At 35.6% G+C, this 22,207-nt stretch overlaps 4 protein-coding genes across 4 annotated transcripts in view; 2 read left to right on the forward strand and 2 right to left on the reverse strand.

Moving 5' to 3' along the window:
• Positions 1,578-12,466, forward strand: LOC109336218 (serine/threonine-protein phosphatase BSL1). Its single transcript, XM_019572682.1, has 21 exons — positions 1,578-1,808; positions 1,888-1,948; positions 2,048-2,126; positions 2,213-2,292; positions 2,400-2,494; positions 2,820-2,919; positions 3,011-3,080; positions 3,330-3,431; positions 4,780-4,861; positions 4,973-5,140; positions 7,015-7,204; positions 7,309-7,510; positions 7,587-7,754; positions 7,883-8,121; positions 9,806-9,890; positions 9,990-10,088; positions 10,160-10,359; positions 10,430-10,505; positions 11,467-11,602; positions 11,694-11,833; positions 11,936-12,466. Exons 1-21 carry the CDS (start codon positions 1,604-1,606, stop codon positions 12,017-12,019), a joined length of 2,661 nt encoding a protein of 886 aa, XP_019428227.1. The 5' UTR covers positions 1,578-1,603; the 3' UTR covers positions 12,020-12,466.
• Positions 13,460-16,466, forward strand: LOC109336495 (protein SLOW WALKER 1). The gene is made up of 2 exons (XM_019573120.1): positions 13,460-15,165; positions 16,083-16,466. Exon 1 carries the CDS (start codon positions 13,545-13,547, stop codon positions 15,132-15,134), a length of 1,590 nt encoding a protein of 529 aa, XP_019428665.1. The 5' UTR covers positions 13,460-13,544; the 3' UTR covers positions 15,135-15,165; positions 16,083-16,466.
• LOC109336640 (peroxidase 27-like) lies at positions 17,284-18,691 on the reverse strand. Its single transcript, XM_019573357.1, has 4 exons — positions 18,434-18,691; positions 18,107-18,298; positions 17,853-18,018; positions 17,284-17,761 (listed from the first exon to the last, which is right to left on the reverse strand). The coding sequence occupies exons 1-4, from the start codon at positions 18,641-18,643 to the stop codon at positions 17,358-17,360; spliced, it is 972 nt and encodes a 323-aa protein (XP_019428902.1). The 5' UTR covers positions 18,644-18,691; the 3' UTR covers positions 17,284-17,357.
• Positions 20,384-22,207, reverse strand: part of LOC109336642 (phosphopantothenoylcysteine decarboxylase subunit VHS3) — a 2,968-nt gene continuing 1,144 nt past the window's right edge. Inside the window, exon 2 of the mRNA XM_019573360.1 lies at positions 20,384-20,398. The gene's annotated coding sequence lies outside the window, so the exon portion shown is untranslated. The remainder of the gene's footprint in view (positions 20,399-22,207) is intronic.

Consider the following 22,207-nt stretch of genomic DNA (forward strand, 5'->3'; position numbering starts at 1 on the left):
CCACATTTGAATTTTTTGGTGATTAGGTTTTTCAATTTTTGAGGGGCCAAACTGGTAAAGTCAAAAAACACGGGAGACTAAAATGAGCATTTACTCTAGTTCTTTTGAATTATGATTGTGAGACTAGACAATGATGGTAGCGGTTTAGACTTTTCAAGGAAGCTCCAATGTTTAGTGTGACTGACTATTGAAGAAGACGATTATTGGTGAACTTTCGTATAGAGGTTTCACATATCGAAAGACTTTCTAACAATAGATGACTAGATTGCATGTTCCATTAGATGGTGGTACGGGAAGCTGCACTACATGTTTGGAGAGTCAAACTCTTAGTAACATCATCAATGATACTCAGAATATTTATGCTGCAGGGGAGCATACTCCTATATGTAGTAGTTGTTAAAGAGAATTAGACATCGAACAAGATAAAGTCATATATTCGCTAAGGTGAAGATTCTTCTGTAGATTTCCTAATGAGCGAGATATTCGTCTATTTCAATCAAAGTGAAGATTGTTGGGGTGTTTGAGATGTATTATTATATGAAGTCTCACATTGTCTAATATTATAATAAAATAAAAAATAATATCAATATTACATATTAGACTCAGATCTCTTGTTTTTATGTGTACCAAATAGAAACATCAAATAAAAACACTAATGGGCACTTGGGCCCATGACTGCTAAAGTTTGTAGTCCTTATTCTATAATAATATCTTGGTAGCTGCTTAGTACTATCGGAGACGTAAACACAATTGACTGAAAATCGTTACCAAACCCTCTTGTTTCTTCTCTTCTGTTTATTATATGTCATTTATTTGATTGCTTGTGGTCAATATTCGCAACGATAGCTTCCACTGCACCAACAAAAATACCCCCTTAATATACCATTAACTTATGAAGTTACAAGGTGGTTTGATATATAATGTGATTTGATGATATTAAAAAAAGTTAAGAGTTTGATTCTCGCCCATACAAATACTAACATAATAATATTCACAGATTCAAAAAAATACCACCAACATAAAAAATATATCAAATAACAGTCAAAATAATATATTATACATAATTAAATAAAAATATCATATTTAGTGATTTTTAAATATGTATTGTAAGAAGTAGAAGAGTAACTAATATGACGTTGAATTTAATTATATAAAATTCCGTTAGATTCCAAAAAAAATTAAAAGATAAATTTTTTTATTAATGAAAGCAACAATTATTTGGAGATAGACACAAATTCCGAAAGAAATTAATCATAGATGAGAGTATGAAAAAAAGAATAGTATAGTAGTACCCGTATTGCATTTGGAATCCACGAAGTGTGGCTGCTGCTAAATGGAGCCACTTTGACATTCACTTTAGCGTTTACCAATCCCAATGCCAACCTGTAACAGCGGTTTGAATAAATAAGCATCATCTACCCATTCCAAAAACTAAAACTCTCCCTATATTAAAATTAAATATAAAAAAACTAAATCAAAATCAAAACCAATCCCTCTCTCTCTCTCTCTATATGTAGTTCAGTATACCAAATCAAAATCGGTGATTGGAAGAAATCAAAATAGAGAAGAGAGGGAATTGGTGAAAGAATTAGGGTTGTTGGTGATGGGGTCATCGAAGCCATGGCTGTACCCTGCTCCAACTTATCGCAAATTAGATAGCTATTGGGATACGGATCAAGATTCTCCTGGTCCTCGTTGTGGTCACACTCTCACCGCCGTCGCTGCCACCAAGTTACACGGCCCTCGCTTAATTCTCTTTGGTGGCGCCACCGCTATTGAAGGAGGATCTTCATCTGCTCCTGGCATTCGTACTAACCTTCACTCTCTATTGACTTTTTCTCTCTGCTTTTATTCTCACTCGATCAAACTTGACTCATTTGTTTGCAGGATTAGCTGGAGTCACTAACTCTGTTCATTCTTATGATGTTTTAACAAGGAAATGGACTAGGTTACTTCATTCGCTAACTCTTTCATTTTGTTTTTATTTTTTTGGATTTGTATGAATTTGTTGGATGATTTAATTGATGATGTTGTTATGAGTTTTCAGTATTAAACCCTCTGGAGATCCGCCCTCCCCTCGGGCTGCTCATGCTGCTGCCGTCGTTGGCACCATGGTTGTTTTTCAGGTAATCGTGGGAATTCGATTTCTTCTTACTAGTTTGGTGATGGTAATATGCTGAGATGATATGTTTGGTTGTTTCTGCTATTGTAGGGTGGGATAGGTCCTGCTGGACATTCTACGGATGATCTCTATGTGCTTGACTTGACCAATGATAAGTACAAGTGGCACAGGTGAGTTTGGTCGAAACTCGAAATTTGGCAACCTTTTCTTTTTTATTACAGTTCTGGAGATTTTTGACTGAGTTATTAGTCAAATGTTGCTATTAATTTTAATGCAGAGTCGTTGTACAAGGACAAGGACCTGGTCCTCGCTACGGCCATGCAATGGACTTGGTTGCACAGAGATATCTTGTTACTGTCAGCGGAAATGATGGTGAGAGCAATTCAGTACCCAACTGTCTTTTAATTTAAACATCGGTTTAGATATAACACCGACTATAACTAGTTTGATGATTGAACATTTAGCTATTTTTTAATCCAGTTCTTATTACATAATGCCTGCATCTCATTTTAATACATTGAAAAAATCATGCCTAAATTTGCGGTGGAGTTTTCTGTAAGTTGTTTTCCTTGTGTATTAATATGCTACATATACCTGTCTGCGTATAGAAATTCATGTCTTAATCCATTATTGTGAATAAGATTCTGTCATATGATATGTAATAGATAATTTCCTCCTTTTCTGAACAACGTGGTAGGTAAAAGAGTTGTATCTGATGCCTGGGCTTTGGATACGGCTCAAAAACCTTACATGTGGCAGAGGCTGAACCCAGAAGGTGATAAACCTTCTGCTAGAATGTAAGTCTGTCTAGTCTCTTGATTAGTGAGGCCTTAATTGTCTTCATTTTTTACACATATTTTTTATACATAATTGCACCTCAAATTATAGGTATGCAACGGCTAGTGCCCGCTCCGATGGAATGTTTTTGCTGTGTGGTGGAAGAGACTCTTCTGGAGCAGTATGATCAATCTTACTCTTTTCATATGAGATCTGATCATTGTAACCTCTTGCTTTTAGAAAACCTAATTCGACAATTATCATGCTTACTTGGATTTTAGACATCCAATTTCAGCCGTTTTGTTCTGTTGAGTAATAAATAATTTTGACGAAGCAGAAAAACATATTTTTTAAATCATTTTATCACCAATCTTGCATTTGGGTTATATTTAGCAAAATATGATGGCATTTATTGCATGTACCCTTGCAGCCACTATCAGACGCCTATGGACTGCTCATGCATAGGAATGGCCAGTGGGAGTGGACTCTTGCTCCTGGAGTTTCCCCTTCACCAAGGTATCAACATGCTGCGGTAAGTGAAGATTCCTACAAAAAATTCTCTTTAGGATTTTTGTTATCACTAGGATTTGTGAGCATGTCTCTCACATTATTACATTCAAAGGTGGCACTAGTTGAAGTTTATATTTGACCATTCATGCATTATGTAACCATCAAGACCAACTCCTTTTGACCCATTATTACATTCAAAGGATGCACCATTTATCATGCTATTCTGTCTCAAATTTTGAATGTTTTCTTTAGTTTTATTCTCTATCTTCAATCAGCCTCATGCTATCATTATTAATGGAGAGCCATGAAGCACAGACAACTCTGTTTATTAGTTGTCCAAGTTTTGGACAAGTTTCCGACATCGACACTCATCCGACACCGGTGCGACACGTGTTGGACACCCATCTCCAGGTGTCCAATTAAAAATATATTTTTTGTCGGCTTGAACAACCACCACATACGAGGGGTAAACTGAGCTAGATTTGAGAGAGCGAGAAGACCAGAAACTATTGAATCTTGTTATGGTTAATTGAATCACTACAGCTGTCACTCTAAACAAACTAACCTCTTATGATTACCTCTGCTGACTCAGCAGATGCTTGATACAAAGGGGACTAAACTAATAACTTGGCTGTACTCTAATAGACTCAATGTAGCATAGATGAGAGTGTTGTGTTGGATGAATAGACACACTAGACAATATAGGATTAGGAATGTATTAGGGAGACAGTTGGGGTAGCTTCTTTTGTAGAAAAGATGGTAGAATCACACCTTAGGTGACTTGGACATTTGCGAGGAGACCGTTAGAAACCCCAACAAGGAGAGTAGATCAAATAGAGGGTAGTCAAATTTCTAGAGGTAGAGGGAGACCAAGAAAAACCATAGGCAAAACAATTATGAAAGATTTAGAGATCAATATTGTCAATGACCATGATTTATGATAGAGCATCATGACGTCGTTCAATCCATGTAGCTAACCACACCTAGTATGACTAAGGCTTGATTGTTGTTGTCATGTTACTAATTTAATTTGATTTGACATTTATATATATAATGCCTTGTCCCACTGTCCTGTATTTCTGGCATTGTCTGTGTTTTGCTTGATTTCTTTCTTTCATAGATGGAGAGAGACTGTTTGAAATTCTAAAGGAATTTAAACAGATTTCTCGTTCCTATTTAATGCTTAATTCCACATTTGGTTCTGTATGTGTTTAGTTGATAAATGAAAACAAGATTAAATAGCTTTGGGTTTGGTTCACCAAAAAATCTATTGTAAGAGTTTTACTTTTAAAGTGGTGTAAATTGTTTTTGACCAATTTACTTAATCCCTTTGAAGCTTGTTTTTTGATTGATGTGGCATTCCATTGTAGGTTTTTGTTGGTGCTCGATTGCATGTCACAGGAGGCGTTCTCAAGGGTGGACGAGCTGTGGAAGGTGAAGCATCCATTGCAGGTAACTTGCTTTTCCGTGTTATTACCCAAATTTGTTATTTCAAATGTTTCTTGCTATGCTGTTGTAGCTATTTCATATAGATGGTTTATATTTTCTTTTTCACGTTGACAGTGTTGGACACTGCTGCTGGGGTTTGGTTGGACAGAAATGGCATCGTGTCTTCCTCACGCACAAACAAAGGTCATGATTATGACCCTTCTTTGGAGCTTATGCGTCGCTGTCGCCATGCAGCAGCGGCTGTTGGTGCTCGTGTATATATCTATGGTGGTCTAAGAGGAGGTAAGTACTCACACCACAATTAAGAGATGAAGTTGTAATTCTAGAAATGAGGTTTTATTTGGACTTGGAAGGCCAACCATCGCATGTTCAATTTGTTATAACAAAAACAGTCAAGCTCACAAAAATAGACCACCAAATTCTCTTGGTCATTGCAGTGGCCTAGTATTTACGATTTACTTCACAAAGATACCATAAAGATAGTCTGTCATATTAACTTACTAATGATGTAGTTATTTTAAGTAAATTAAGTAGCATCAGTCTACATTGAATATCCCGATGGGTTAATGGCAGCTGCATGGATCTATCATTAAGTGTGAGCATTGGATTGGATTTAATCATCGAACACGATATCCAAACAAAACCAAATAAGTTGGTGCTGATCTGGTTCGGTTCTCGGTTTGGTGGACTCATAATCAAACCAAAACTGATCTGATCCAGCCATGATATTTTTATTTTATCCTACACTTTCATGATTCAATTCATTCTCATGACCTACGAGTCCTAATTTAGTAACGCTCTTCTCCATGCCATCTACTACTTTCCCACTCCATACCACTTGCCGTTGCTGACCGCCGCTTGTGTCGCTGCCGATGTGGCCATCACTCTTCCTCCTTGTTGTGGTTTCATCTAGCAACTCAGCAAGTCATAATTCACCTTAACACTCTAACAGTAACAATGTCTACCACTGTAAGTCCGATTTCACTCCACCACAGCTCTGATATCACTTTTCCTCACCTTGATCCACCACAACTCCTACCTTTCTGCTCCACCACAACTCTGATTTCACAGACCGCCTCTTGTTAAACAAATTAGGTTTTATTTTTGGGTTTTCTGTTCTTCAAGGTTATCTTCCACTTCAAGGTTTTCTGTTCTGTACCGTGCTTGTCAGATGATAGGTGGAAATCGCCAAGAGGGAACTTCAGAGATTCTGTACTACAACCAATTTATTTCTAGATGATATTTTACTGTGGTTGCTTTAGATGCAGCAGGCAGGAGTGCTGGACTGGAATCCCCATGTTTGCAGTGTTCATAATGTTTACTGATTTACTGATATGATTGATATTAGTACTTAATTCTTTCTATTAATAGAATAGGAAAGTTGTAATTATGATGATTCTCTACCCCTAGTAACCGATGGATTTGATTCTTGTGTTGTGTTGTTCCTTTATGTGATTAAAGAGGCTGGGAGGATTTCTTTCAAGCTATCCTGGTTTTAAAATACATTTATAAGATGACCAAACCAATAGATCCGATCTGAGCCAACCATTCTTCTGTAGGTTGGTTTGGTTCAGATATTATAAAAATCTGCTCTGATTCAAACAGATCACTTTTGATTGTTTTGGACAATTTTAATGTGAATCCGATCCAAGCTGTGATTACCCATATATATAGTCCTGTATACCTTCTTCTCAAGACATAGGTAGGATCAATGAGTAGTAAGTTTGATGCAGATTTGTCTAATCCTTTTTCTTATCTGATAGTGAGTCATTGCCAAATTGGTTTATCACATGTCAAGCTGGCTTGCTGAAAATTGATTGTTCTTTTTGAAAATGCAATAGTGTACTTGTATTTTATCTTCTAAGCCTGTTTGTTTTCTCTGTTAGTCTGCCATTTCTTGGTTGGGATGTGATGTTGTACTAAATTATTTTGAATAGGTTGTGATCCTCAGCATAATGTCTTGCATTGAGCTAATTAGTTAGCATGAGCTGAAATTACAATCGAAGAATTAAATGTTTTGATTTGATTCCACCAAATTTATTGTGGAATGCAACCCTAATGATTTTATGTTTTTATTCCTCTTGGTATGTGTTAAATATAACAAAATTTGTGTTCTCTATTTACCAATTCTTATGCAATGATGTTGTCCTGTGCAGATACTCTACTGGATGATTTTGCAGTAGCTGAAAATTCTCCACCGCCTCAAACTGATGTCAATTCTCCCGTGTTAACATCTGAGAGAACTTCACCTATAACAAGCCCCAAACAGAATCAGTCTAACATGAATCATGACATAACACCAAGTTCGGAGGGTGGACCAGAAATTTCCTTTTCTGGTGGCATGGGGTATATTATTCATTGGTTCTTTCTTTGGATGGTTTTACCTCACTGTTCTCATGCTCTGGCTATTTCAATTTCATGACAACTTGGTATTTGTTCTTTTTTACCAGAATGGACCAAAACTCCTTGGAAAAACTGAGAGTGGCATCAGCTGAAGAAGCTAAAGCAGCGACTGCTGTCTGGCAAAATTTGCAGGGTATACCAGATAGCCATGCTGAAGAAACATCAGTATCAGATGAGAACTCACAAGCTGCAGAAACAATTTCAGATGGAAGTGATACAGAGGGGGATGTTCGCCTTCATCCCAGAGCTGTATGTTCTTGAAATCGTTGTTTGTAACTGATAAATATTCCTCACAAGGCTGGAAAATCATATATGTTTCTTTCAGGTTGTAGTTGCTAAAGAGACTATAGGCAGCTTAGGTGGATTGGTGAGACAGTTATCGCTGGACCAATTTGAAAATGAAAGCAGACGTATGGTTCCCATAAATAATGATTCGCCATATCCTACAAAAAAGTTCACAAGGCAGAAATCCCCTCAGGGTTTACACAAAAAGGCAAGCATTGCTTGATGCAAATTCTTCTTTTGTTTATGCCTTGGCTTTGCCATATTGTTGACTACTGCTATTTTAATTATCATATCACTACAATACGTTATCACTTACTACCATTGCTCCGTTGCCAGATAATTTCAAATTTGCTTAGGCCACGCAACTGGAAAGCTCCTGCTAACAGGCGGTTCTTCTTGGATCCTTATGAAGTCGGTGAGCTTTGCTATGCGGCTGAGCAAATATTTATGCACGAACCTACTGTTCTTCAGCTTAAAGCTCCGGTCAAAGTATTTGGTGATCTTCATGGTCAGTTTGGTGATATGATGCGGCTTTTTGATGAATATGGATTTCCTTCACCTGCAGGGGACATAACGTAAGTTTGTTTTATATTCATCAGTGGATCAGCATTGCTTGTGTGTTAATATGGTTTATGTGCAGATTGAGTATCAATCAAATCTCAGTTGCTTCTGTGATATTAGGAACCATTTTAGTCCTTCAAGTTAGTTTGAACATTCTAGTCATAGGCTAGTGTAATATACTAAAATGTATGTTAATTAAAGAAGAATCATTTGTATGTTGGTCAATTAGTTTAATGTGTAGCATGGGTACGGCATAGTTGGAGTCGTACTGGGTACGAGTACACCTAGAGGTACATGTGGCTGCATGGGTGTGTACCCAGCATGCACAAATCGACATCATAAGAAAAAAAGGGTACTTGGTGATGCGTCCTTGGGTGCGTGTGCCCATATTTCAGGCCAGGCGTTCATCTGTCATAGTTCGTGTCTCATTTTCTCAACATTACTTGGTTCGGTCTTGGGTGTGGGACTGTGGGTGTCAGCTACACAACGCCTGCACATGTATATGACAGTGGAGATTCTTTTTGCCCTAATTTTCTTTTTCCTTTAAGTGTTAGGATTCACAATAGTACCAGGATTCATGCTAAGTATTTTTTATGAAATTACAGGGTTTAAATGTGGAAGGGGAAAAGAGAACACTCAAAATAGTAAATTGTATTTATACTATTGTGAATGAATATGTGAAGATAATGTGTTACGAGAGACATAATAGTAACCCCTATTTGTATTAATATCAAACTCCTAATTGAAAAAGGGAAATAGATAGTGAAATGACCGGGAAGCTTGAAAGCTATTATTGTTCGTTGATCAGTACCAACTTAGCATTATGTCTGAAAATTCTTTGTTGTCTTTTTCTGTCAATCTAAATAAATACTTTTCTTAAGGATCGAATATTAAAAATTTTAATTTGTAAATAAATTTGAACTTTCTTGTTTTTAATAGGGCTATATTCTTCACATTTTTAAGTAATGGATGACAAATATTCTCTCCTTCTAGTAAGGTAAAATAATATTTTCTCCTTAATAAGCAGATTCACTGGAGCTTTTATCATAATTGTTAAAATTAAATATCAGATACACAGAGAACTTTATATTTTCCATACACTAAAGGGTTTTTGTTGCACTTAATAACGATGATCCAACCTTTGGATCCAATTAAATACAAGGGGTGGTTCAAGTTGTAAGTAAAGCTTGACCTCAGCAGTTTGTTGGGTTCGAACCCATTGGAAAGTACATACATAGAGAGGAAGTCTCAGTACCCCAAATGAGGATTTGTCTCATGTCCCAAGGGCTTGAGATACCTTGTAATACACACACATACCCCGTCCATGGTATGTGAATGTTAATATGAACTTCTTAGTTTGTTGTATTTGAATTCTACAGTGTCCAAAAATGACTTGCATACAAACAACCAAGTCCAAAAATATTTACCTGGAATTTGTTTTGGTTTGATGTAAAAACATGCAGAAGGATGAATTTGTTTAATGATGTATCCTCTAGGATTATTGAATAGTTGGGGTCAGTTATTATTGTGCGACACTTCTCGTGGCCTAAATCTTATAGGGCATTTATCTTCAGTATTTTTCTGTGTAAATAACACATGTTCTTGCTAATGGTTAAGTTAGAGTTTGTTGTCTGCATTAGTCTTGCTGTTCTGCTTCATATGAGCATTCTGTAGTTAGCCACTCATTAAATGTTTCAGGTATATTGATTACCTTTTTTTGGGAGATTATGTTGATCGAGGACAACATAGCTTGGAAACTATCACCTTGCTACTTGCACTTAAGGCAAGCTACTGTTTAATTATATCATCTCAGATATTGCTGTATTTGGTTTACTTTAGAAGTTTACCCTATTGACCATGTATTGGCCTTGTGGTTGTGCAGATTGAGTATCCCGATAATGTTCACTTGATACGTGGAAACCATGAAGCTGCTGACATAAATGCACTATTTGGTTTTCGTATAGAGTGCATTGAAAGAATGGTAAGGATGAAACCTACTTACGTAGATTTAGTTTCTTGGGTTTAACTCTGCAACTAACTATGTGCTTGCAGGGAGAAAATGATGGAATATGGGCATGGACACGATTCAATCAACTTTTTAACTATCTCCCACTTGCTGCTCTAATTGAAAAGAAAATTATTTGTATGCATGGTGGCATTGGAAGGTCTATCCATTCAGTAGAACAGATAGAAAAGCTTGAAAGGCCCATAACAATGGATGCAGGATCTATTATTTTAATGGACCTTCTGTGGTATGTTTTTTGTTTTCTTGGTGTTTGTTATGTTTTCATTCCCTGTCTTATAATGTCTATATTTATGTAGGTCTGACCCCACAGAAAATGACAGTGTAGAGGGTTTGAGACCAAATGCTAGAGGGCCTGGGCTTGTCACTTTTGGGGTATGTATGCTATCACTCAACCTTCGTATCCCACTTCCTATGATGTGTATGGAAGTGTTTTCTCTTGTTTTCAGCTGATATCATTGACTATTATTGCATGCAAGGTGTGGTCCAGGTTGATGATTTTATTGCACTATTATGTTAATGACTATATGTCTATATCATCCATATCCACTTTTGGAAGAGCCTTCTGTTTTGTTTGTACTTTTTTCATTACATATTTTCCTAAATCAATACACATTAAACAATTTGTTTTCTCTGGCAGACGTATAACCACAAAATTTGAATAGTTGTAATACAAAATCCAAAAATCTGAGAAATGGTTGATCTAGGATTCTAGGCTGCTGCGTGATTTCTTCTCCCTGGAAATGATATTTACAATATTAAATAATAGTTATAAACAATTGGTTCAATGATGAAATAGGACGGGTTGTTGGCTTCTCTTTCTTCCAGTTTTAAGGAAATCTTAATCTTCTGTAGCCTTATTTTTCTCTTCTCTATCTAATAGCATTTCTTTTTCTATCAAGTTGAACTGGCCCATTGTTTGATGTTATTGTGATTTGGAAGTCGAGCTCGAAAAAAATCTTAACTTTAAGGCATTATTAGCCCACTTCTTGGGATCATTCATTAATCATCCTATGCATGACCAAAAAGGGTAGTAAGTTGGCAAGGATAAGCTAACATGGCCTCAGGAAAAGGAAAATTACAAAATATGGTTCTTATCAAACTAGAGTAAACTTTTGGCTGTCTCTACAAGACTTTAAAAAAGGATTACTAGTTGCTTACATTTAAGATGCCAATCAATATGCCATAAGTTTATAAAATATCAAGGAATGTTTTAAAATTATAATATTTCATCTTTTACTATTCAATACAACAGGATATTTAAATTACATCCCATGTTAGCCTTTTCTTTCTACTTAAATGCTTAACTGACCCATTATTTTCTTATGTCCTGCAGCCTGACCGTGTCACCGAATTCTGCAAGAAAAATAAATTACAACTCATTATAAGAGCCCATGAATGTGTCATGGATGGTTTTGAGCGATTTGCGCAGGGACAATTAATCACACTTTTTTCTGCAACTAACTATTGTGGTAAGCATAAATTGTGACCAGTGATCTCACTTTCATGTATGTATGTATGTATGTGATACCATTTCGTTCTCATATGGGGCTTGTTATTTAGGAACGGCAAACAATGCTGGAGCTATACTTGTAGTTGGTAGAGGCTTAGTTGTGGTTCCAAAATTAATTCATCCCATACCACCTCCCATCCAGTCTCCAGAGACATCTCCTGAACGTGTCATGGATGAGACATGGATGCAGGTAAATTCTATCCTATAATCTTATTTTCCTCTACTTTATTTAACAATCACTGAAAAAGTTGAATTTGTTAGTGACATTTTTCTTTTGTTCCTGTGATACTAGGAGCTTAATATTCAGAGGCCACCAACTCCTACTAGGGGTAGACCACAGCCTGATCTTGACCGTGGCTCGCTAGCATACATATGATATATAGTTCATGATGACTTGGAATCTGATGTTCTGTTCATATACCTGCCATTGCGGACAGAATATATATTTTGTACTTTATTTATTTTATATAGTTGTAGAAAATCAACTCTTGTTTAGTGTACAAATAGTTTGAGAGTGTGCATTTTTATGTTTGGCAATTAGCACCAAATGGGTGATTGTTTGTCTTGTTGAAATTGGAGAGATGCTGGTATATTGTATCTCTCAACATTAGGGAGGGAATACAGGTTATTAGCATGTATATTGTATACAAAAACCGCTAAGCCTTAATCCTGATTGGTAGAGCTGAGGATTATAGTCTGGTTTCCTTGTCTTGTATCTTTGGTTCCCTGGTTCGAATCAGACAGGTGGGACTTTAAAAGTATATTGTATACCATAATAGAAAATGTTTATTTTTTCCCTTTAAATGTTCACAACATTTTGATCCACATTGCTCTAGTTTGAATAGTTAGTTACTTCACAAGGATACGCAGTTCTTTCTTATGTTTCAAATGAAGTATTCATTTTGAAGGATCAATGTGCTTATTTCTTGCATGTTACCCCTTGGTGTGCTGAATTATTTCTCGAAACAGTTTAGTGTTTGAAAAAGAAAATGTTTTTGGGTAAAGTCTCTCATAGATATGATCAATTATTAGATTTATTTTTTCCACAACTAATCTAATCGAACTATTAATTGTGTGATCGGTAAAGATGGTTCTAGATAATTGACAAAGGTGAAAGTTGTTGCAAAGTTTATCTTAAAAATATTATTTACAAATCAATTACATAAGGGATGATAACAGGCACATGGGGTATATATAGTGCCTATTTATTATCTATACCGAAAATTTAACTTAAACTTGCTTGTACAAGTATAACTACTCGTTAACAAATTTCAACGAGCACCTGCGAATATATTGATTGTCCATGAATTAGAGATTTAAAAATTAGAGTGTGTTATATATAAATTAGAATAGCCTAGTAACTTCATACATATCGGGTATCGGTAGAAATAAGTACAACTATATCCATAACGTTCACATATTTGCGTGCAATTTGAAATTTTCATTTTAAAAACTCACTAATACGTGCTTGTCATATCCGACTTTTCTTGCCATACTTAATTCATATTTTTATGCTGGCTTTGTCTAGCATTATAGTGAAAAAAAACAGGGTAGTTTATTCAATACAAGAGTATATCTGTTATCCCATAGAGGTGTGTCACTTAGTATGATTGTTTAAAAAAATATATTTAAGCTAAAAATTACCTCATAATATTTAAAAAAAATGATTAGGAAATTAGCTTTCTATCTCTGAATCCCTCCCCAGTATTATTTATTTTTTGATTTGCTTGCAGCTTCATGTTACAACATTGGGCCTTGTCAAAACCTGAGCCCACGTCTAAAACCCTTCCATTAATACCAATACGACGGCGTATGATAAGTGAAAAGCAAAAGCAAGATTCGTTAAACCCTAAATAAACCAGCACCGAATACAAAGTGTAGTTTTTGTGCAGCATCCATCAATGGCGGAACCTCAGAAGAGAACCACCTTCTCTGTGAAACCCAAACTTAAACCAAAAGCCAGAACCCCAAAGCAAACCCCTGAATCCAAATACTGGTCCTCCTTCAAGACCCAACAGATCCCTAAACTCATCTCCGTTCCTTCCCTCACCTTCTCCCCAACCTCCCCTCACTCCTTCGCCGCCGCACACTCCGCCTCCGTCTCTATCTTCACCTCCGAAACCCTCTCCCTCTCCTCCACCATATCCTCCTTCAAGGATTCCGTCACCTCCGCCTCCTTCCGAAATGACGGCCGCCTCATCGCCGCCGCAGATATCTCCGGCCTCATCCAGGTCATCGACGTCAAATCCCGATCCACCCTCCGTCGCCTCCGCTCCCACACGCGCCCTGTCAGATATGTTCAGTACCCTGTACTCGACAAGCTGCACCTCATTTCCGGTGGCGATGACGCGCTTGTTAAGTATTGGGACGTGGCTGAAGAGAAATCGATTCTCCAATTGCAAGGCCATAAGGATTATGTTAGGTGCGGTGATTCCTCACCTGTGAATGGTGAAATGTTTGTTACTGGCTCTTATGATCATACTGTTAAGCTTTGGGATATTAGGGTTGGGGATTCGAAGCCGGCGATGCAGGTTAACCATGGCAGTCCTGTGGAGGATGTTATTTTCTTGCCAGGTGGTGGGATGATTGCGACTGCAGGCGGGGATTCGGTTAAGTTTTGGGATTTGATTGGTGGAGGGAAGCTTTTACATTCAATGGAGAGTCATAATAAGACGGTTACTTCGATTTGTGTTGGTCAAATTGGGAAGGAGTCTAGGGAGGATTCATGGAATCAGTATAGGGTTTTGAGTGTGGGTTTGGATGGGTACATGAAGGTGTTTGATTATACTGAAATGAAGGTTACACATTCGATGAGGTTCCCTGCGCCACTTTTGTCTGTTGCCTTTTCGCCAGATTGTAGTACTAGGGTTGTTGGAACCTCGAATGGGGTTATATATGCTGGGAAGAGGAAGGAAAAGGAAAAGGAGAAGAATGTGGAGAGTGAGTCGAGTTTGTTTTGGAGAATTAGGCCTGTGGAGAATACACAGAGGAAAGTGTTGACGCCTTCGCACTTTAGGTATTTCTACAGAGGGCAGGGAGAGAAACCATCAGAGGGGGATTACTTGGTTATGAAGCCAAAGAAGGTTAAGTTGGCGGAGCATGATAAGCTGTTGAATAAGTTTAGGCATGGGGAAGCTCTCGTGTCGGTTTTGGAGAGTAAAAATCCTGGGAATGTTTTGGCTGTGATGGAGGAATTGGTGGCTAGGAAGAAACTGTTGAGGTGTGTGTCAGATTTGGATGTTGAGAAGTTGGAATTGCTGATGGCGTTTTTGCATAAGTATTGTACCGTGCCCAGATATTCGAGTTTGTTAATGGGGTTGGCTAAGAAGGTTCTTGAAATAAGGGCTGATGATATTAGAGGTTCTGAAGCCCTCAGGAGCCATATCAGAAATCTCAAGCGGTCCGTGGAGGAAGAGATAAAGGTTCAGCAGTCAATGCAAGAGATACAGGGTGTCATTTCTCCTCTGTTGAAGATTGCTGGAAGAAGATGAAATTTTGGCCTTTTCTCTCTTCATCTGTGAGGTGTTTTTTGTTACCTGTTCCCTGTTTTTCTTATGATTTCTTTTCTTTTGTAATTTAATTGAGGCCTTTTCAGTTTCTTTAGAACTTTTATCGGCAATTGTGTGCCTTTAAATGTGTTAGGCAGTGTTTGAAGTATACTAGCGTTTGAAGAAGTCAATTAATCACTATCATGAATGGGAATATCCCTCAGAATTTGGCACCTACAGGCTACATGTTGTTCTATATTGTGCCCCTTTGGAATTTGCATATCTAAGATTATGACTGAGAAAGCATTCATCTTGCGCTATACATGTTATACTTAAATGCATATCTTTCATTTGTTTGAAGAAGCTTGTGATAGTTTACATAGAACTGGAACCAAATGATGTCGAGTGGATAATGCTAGTGGAGTTTGGAATCATATATAGATATAGGACTAATGTATGAACTATGAAGTTAACTGTTACTGTGTGTTGTCAGGACAGTAGGATGCGGTGCTGATTCTTGAGTGGAAGAAACAAATACTGTAGTGGCTTTGTGGCTGTGGCCACCAATAATTTTATATGTCAAGTAGCTATTTCAAAACAACTAAAAGGATCTGTTGAATCGTTATATCCTAGATCAGACAGTAGTTTGATTTGTAGTTTTGTACAATTGTTATTCTTCTCTATATATGCACCAAACTTAATCTTTCATACAAGTGTGTAACATGAGAGTTGAACAATAACAATCACCATGCCTTATTCTAGCAAGACATGATTTGAATATTAAACACTATAATCATTCATCCATATTGAGCCATGTGGCATCTCCATCTTGTTTTGCGTAATATCATGCAGGATTTGCATATCTGAGATTATGAATGGGATTTTTTACATTTGCATCCATCTTGTGCTGTTTAGCTGGAGGTTCAGAATTAATTTGACTTTCTGGTGCAGTTGCTTTCACTGGATTTGACCTGTCATGGCACCACATTGAAAATTTGAAATGCCAGGATGTACACTTAAATTCCGGTAGAAGACCTAAATCCATGTCCTGTAAAGCCTCAGGAGATTTAGCATTAGAATCATGCGGTTCACACTGTGCTCGGAGAGCTATATTTGTTATGTACGTAACATAAGAGTTTGACCTACTCGGAATCATTATCTTATTCTTAAATAGTGAGTACCTGTAAGGGCTACCTCCAATTAATCTAAACACTAATGTGAATCGTAATATTAACCCATTTTCAGTCCAGACAGATCTATGTTTTTTGCAGCAATGCTTGTGTTTGGAATTTCATCATGTGGTCGGATGTTTTCATTTTCTGATCCAAGTTTTAATAATGTTTATCTTGTTTGATGGTATGAGTGATTTACTAAGGGAACCTTTTCAGTTGTTTGCACAATTTTGGATTGAGACTCCACTAGGATTATCTTCTATTGATTATTAGCATATCTCCTATAGATGGGCATTTTGAGTTGGGGCAATTGAGATGCAATCAAGATATACTGTTGATATCTACTGTCTATCATGCAGAATTCATAATTTCATAGATGTCCAACTTTAATGGCCATTCTCTCTTTCTATAAGCTTTTGCCAATTAATTGTAGTTACACTGAGCAAACACTCCAGATCTATGTGCCTTCTATCTGTGCAACATTTTTAAGATTGTTTGCTCTTTCTGTTGCTAGATTTGTTTGTATATGTTTCCCACCCTCAAAATATATTACGATGATAATGTAGGATTCTTTCTCGTTGTAGGTCTTAAACCATATTTTCTCTCTGTTGTGTTCTGCAAGATTTCCTCATGGACAAAAGTGTCCATTTAATGTTTTCAGGGACTGAGTTGGTGGCAAAAATCTTATTGACCAAGTTGGTGACTCCAATCTTTCTAAGATCAAAAGGATCATTTCCTCTCTTTAATATGCACTTTTGAGGGATTTGTTGTACAACAGAAGAATTAGATTATAACTCTTAGCTGCACTTCTAATAGTCTAGGAATATTATTTTGAATCGACAACTTAATTCTAATGTCATTAGTTGTTCTTGAAGCTCAAATCATTTGCTACAGAACAAATAAAAAACGATAAACAAGCTTGCGCGTAATACAAATTTGTAACTGAACTCAATTTCACTGAAAAGCCCATTATCTTTTTGGGAAGAAAATTTCATATTATTAATTATCAACAAAAGAATATATAAATAAATGACAAATTAAAACGAGTAATTATTTAAGAGTTGACAACGGAACAATCGTTCCTGATTTCCCCAGCTGAGCCTGTGAGGACCCCAATAGCTCCCAACCTCTTCATCGACTGCGCGAATTCGAGGAAGAACTTGCCTTCATCAACCAACTCCTTGACAATATCTGCAGATTGTTGTTGTCTGAGAAGGGCTGCATCTGATGAGAACAAACCTTTTTTCTGAAGAAGATTAGGATAATAGTCAGTATTGAAATTAGTAGGGCTACCAGGATCCATGTCTACAGTTGTAGTTATATCACCACTCTGACATTTTCTCTTCAAGAATGCAGCATATCTTGTATCCAAAGAAGGGTCTTGATCACCTTTTCCAGTGAAATTATAAAGTCTGTTCCTAAGCAAGTTGCAATGCCCTACTCCAATTGTGTGTGCTCCTACACATACATTAACCATATAGTTAGCTTATATAAATCTGCATAATCGATTATGATAGTTACCTGAAAGCTATTCAATGTAGTTAGTTACCTGACAATACAACCAAGTCATGCAAAGTGAGACCTTTACTAGCAAAGTTTTGTTTGAGTTGAGTGAAGTTGAAGAAAGGTGATGGGATATTGCCAAATACTTCGTTTTTGTTCGACACGTTGCCGTCTCGCCTTCCGGTTACCACCTCCCACAGAGGTTTCTTAAACTGCAAATTTTAATCCATAAGGTACATTACATTACATGCATAAACAAATTAGCTCAGATTCTATAATCTGAAATGAGGGATAACTTACTTGGACAGAAACAGAGTCCCTAGCTGCCAATGTTAGAATGTCTGCACAAGATACAGTTTTGGGACATATTGCTTCAAGTGCATCTTTAATATCATTTATGACTTCAAAGCCAGATAATGTTAAATTTGGAATTGAATCCTTCTCTGCACTATTATTGGCAGTTGATACCAACAAAACTGAGGCATCACAACCCTGAAATGTATATACAAACATGTTTAGACTTACTATTATGTAACTACAAAATATGTTGCAAGGTAATTTTATTACTAGTCTATCTTAAATATCATTGTTAAAAAGATATTGGATTATGAATATATATAGATATACCCTGACAAAACAGTCATGAAAATGCAGTCTAAGCAACTTGGCAGGCAAATTGGGATTAGCAGAGACATGTTGCTGGATTTTGGTGTTAATGATGCTCTCAGCTTCAGGGCATGAATGCTTGTAGAAATGCTTCCTGAGACTTCCTCCTTCACAAATCCCAAGGAAAATCACAAGTACCACACAAACTACTACAAAAAATGTGCTCTTCATATTCAAGTATAATTCAAACTTAACTCTCTATTTTTTTTGATGAGTGAACTTAGCTCTCTATATAAAAGTCTTAGCTTGATATTAATGGAATGCTTAACTATGAGGACATCTCTCTCTCTTTTATAGGCACTGCATGTCACCTTTCTCCCTTAAAATATATGTAATTTTAAATTGCAAGGGAGTGATTAATTTTTAATTAAGATTGGTAAAGTTGTTTGAGTTCTGACCTGAATTACAAGTTTAAATCCTATAAATAATATATTTACTTATAAGAGTAAGACTGTACATATAAACTTTAATTTATACCGATAAGATCTGTCTTATAAAATCTTTATGGCTTTATGCATTGGATTACTCTTTTTTTATTCTTTACCCTTTTTTTGGATCTCCACATTTTATAATTAATTTTATATTTAATGATTGGATGCAATGTGCATGTATTAGGTAGCTTGTTTCATTAAGATCATACGATTTGATAGACATGACAAAATATAGATATACAATTCCTATTACTAGAAACAATAATTAAATTTAATAAACCCCTGCCTTTTGGTAATAATGGCTCTATAATAAAGTTAACTAGTTTGAAAATGTTGCAGATATGTATCAAGGTGATTATACTATGCCAGCCCTCTACAATTTAATTATATTTCTTGCTGTCATATATTATATTATATGTATAATGTTCTCATACCAACCACCTTCAAATTTGTAGTCATATTAATTAGAGTTATCTTTGTTTAAGAATGGCTATATATTATACATACACAAGTCAAAGATTAAGGTGATGCTTTCAATGTGAGCAAAATCGTTAATATCTAGTAACCCAACTGAATTCGATGTTTCTAGATATATTTGAAGGAATGTATGTTTTTACACTTATTAATGACGGCTTCAATGGATAAGACATAGATACTTATTAGAATCATATACAGTTGTATATAATATATATATATATATATATTCTTTTATTGAAGGTCAATGACGACTCAATACTCGCAAGCCAAGAAAGGTCACAAGCTACAATATAAAATGGAGAAAAATCAAATTTGTAATAACTTGCATTTTGAAGCATCTATACACGGTTTAATAACCCCCACTTCAAAATTAAAATTAAAATACGTGTGCAACCTTTGCACTTATCTTACTCACAATTTATGGGTCACAAATATAATTATATAATTGTGTTATGTTCATTATTTAATTAGTCAAAATATAAAATGATATTCAGTAATTAATTGGTGGCTAAGGGCATATGTGTTATGAAATAATATAAATGTAGACACTTTCATGCAATTTCTGATTTGATGAAGACACTGAATCAAAATTATTGCAACTTAAGTAGTAACCACTTCGGGGTTACTTTTGTGGGTTATAGTCCCATTTGTAGAGCAACAAGTCTCCTCATAAGGTTAAAGACTCAACTTTGGCTTTCTCATTTTCCTCTAGAGAAGCATAAGGAAAACCATCAAACGCTCTAACATATGGAAGACTATCACACCCTCATTCCTTCGAGATTCCAAATGGCTAATTAAGGTATGTTCTTCCTCTTCACCGTAAAATCAATTGGGATTTCTTCGGTTTGGATCATGGTTGTTCCATTTGGGTTTATGTATGGACATAAACATAGTGTTAACAGAACAAAACCATGATCAATAGGACTTCCATGTTCAATCTAAGGATTATAGATGGAGAAATTTTCCAACACTTTAAATAAAATAATCCAACTGAAATTAATGGAGGGGTCTAAGAGAAAAAATTAACTAATGCGTAGTAAATATTTTTTAAAGGTATTATAAAATACTACATGTATATAACTAATCGTATAAGATATTTGCTAATATGAGACAAACATATTCAGAAGTATACATATACGTGTATAAGTATATATTTTTAGAGAAACGTTTTTATTAAAAATAACTACGTATGTATAAATGTTCAACTATTTAAGCAAGAATTAATATACTTTACAATTTACATAATACTTGTAGAGGAGCACATTTGTTATCATACCGTGTGTCATTTTGTATATTATTGATTTGTGATTAATTGAATTTTTTTTTTTTAAATTAAAAATTTAATAATTACATATTTTTTTGACCAATCATAAGCAGCGGTACATATAGTGATACATAATGGCGGCGTTCTACATGTGAGGCAACTGAAACTTTTAAAAAAATTAAAAAAAAAAAATAATATTAAAATATGTTTGACCTAAAGTTAAATGTTTAAATTAAATCCTAATTCCTAATTTTGGACGGGCACACAGAGAAACACGTTGAAATTGAATACATGCTTTCCATAATTTGGATTCTTTTTCTTCTTATAGAACAACAAAAGTGGCTCTCCAAACTCTACACTTGTGTGTTGTGAATAATGTAAACAAATGTATATATATCTGAATGCATGGTGGCTAGAAGAAATGTATATATAATCTTTGTGCCTTCAAAAGAAGATCATATCTTGCATAGGATCCAAATAATAAAAATTAAAGAAGATCCACTTTCATTTCCTTTCATCACATCTTTTTTGGAAAAACAAAAGTTCAACAACAAAAACAAGAGGATTAAAAAAAAACACAGACTTTACTAAGAGTAATTTTATTAGTAAAAAATAGATGAAAGTGAAAAGGGAATAGCTCCTAAACCCATAACCATGTTCCTTCCCTATATTTTTTTGTTAGATTTCAAATGGGTTTTGCTTTAAATGCTTCTAAATTCATTGAAGTATGTACAATGTTCCTATCTTGTTTACAGAAAACTCCTTATTTGCTACTATTACTTTGTGCCAAACTATTTTTTATTCTTTACAAAACTTTGTCTACCACCTTGTTGAATGCATCATTCTAGCTTCCGATTTTTTGTTATGAATGATTGCAGTGTAAGTGTGTTTGGTGTCTCAGCTGAAATTACTCTTATGTACAAGATAACTATTTATAATTCATATTTTTATCTGTATGCCAAAAAAGATGTCTGATGCATGCAGTTGAAGTAATGAAGTTATTGAAGGCACTGATAATGAAGACACTTAAAGAACATGAAGAAACAGCAAGATCAGATTATGATAACAGTGAAGGGGAAAGGTAGTTGGATATTTAAGTAAGATAGAGGAATGAGACCATAACAGAATTCTTAGGGATATTGATTTAGCCTCATATTTCTTGCTATGTATCCCCTTTTATGATCAAAATCTGATGAATTCCAGATTTCATTACTATAAAATCTTAGTTGCCATATCCCCCTCCATTTTGTGAACCTGCAACTTGAAGTGCCTCTCCCATTTTGTAAGTTTAGTTGGCTATTATTGGCATAGGAAAATTGATCCACCACTTAATCCATGAATTGTTTTTGTACTACTTGTATCTCCGATATTAGAGAGGATCCTTACTCTTTAAATAGATATGATTAAAAAGTATCATTAGTAAACTGTCAAATGTTTTCAAATATTATACTAAGATGACATGGTAACAATTAGGAATATATTTCATGACACTAAGCTGTGAGTTGGACAATAAATGATTTTCAATTATAGTAAGAGCATATATATATATATATATATATATAT

Source organism: Lupinus angustifolius, chromosome LG20, assembly GCF_001865875.1.
Source record: "Lupinus angustifolius cultivar Tanjil chromosome LG20, LupAngTanjil_v1.0, whole genome shotgun sequence".
NCBI classification, from domain to species: domain Eukaryota; kingdom Viridiplantae; phylum Streptophyta; class Magnoliopsida; order Fabales; family Fabaceae; genus Lupinus; species Lupinus angustifolius.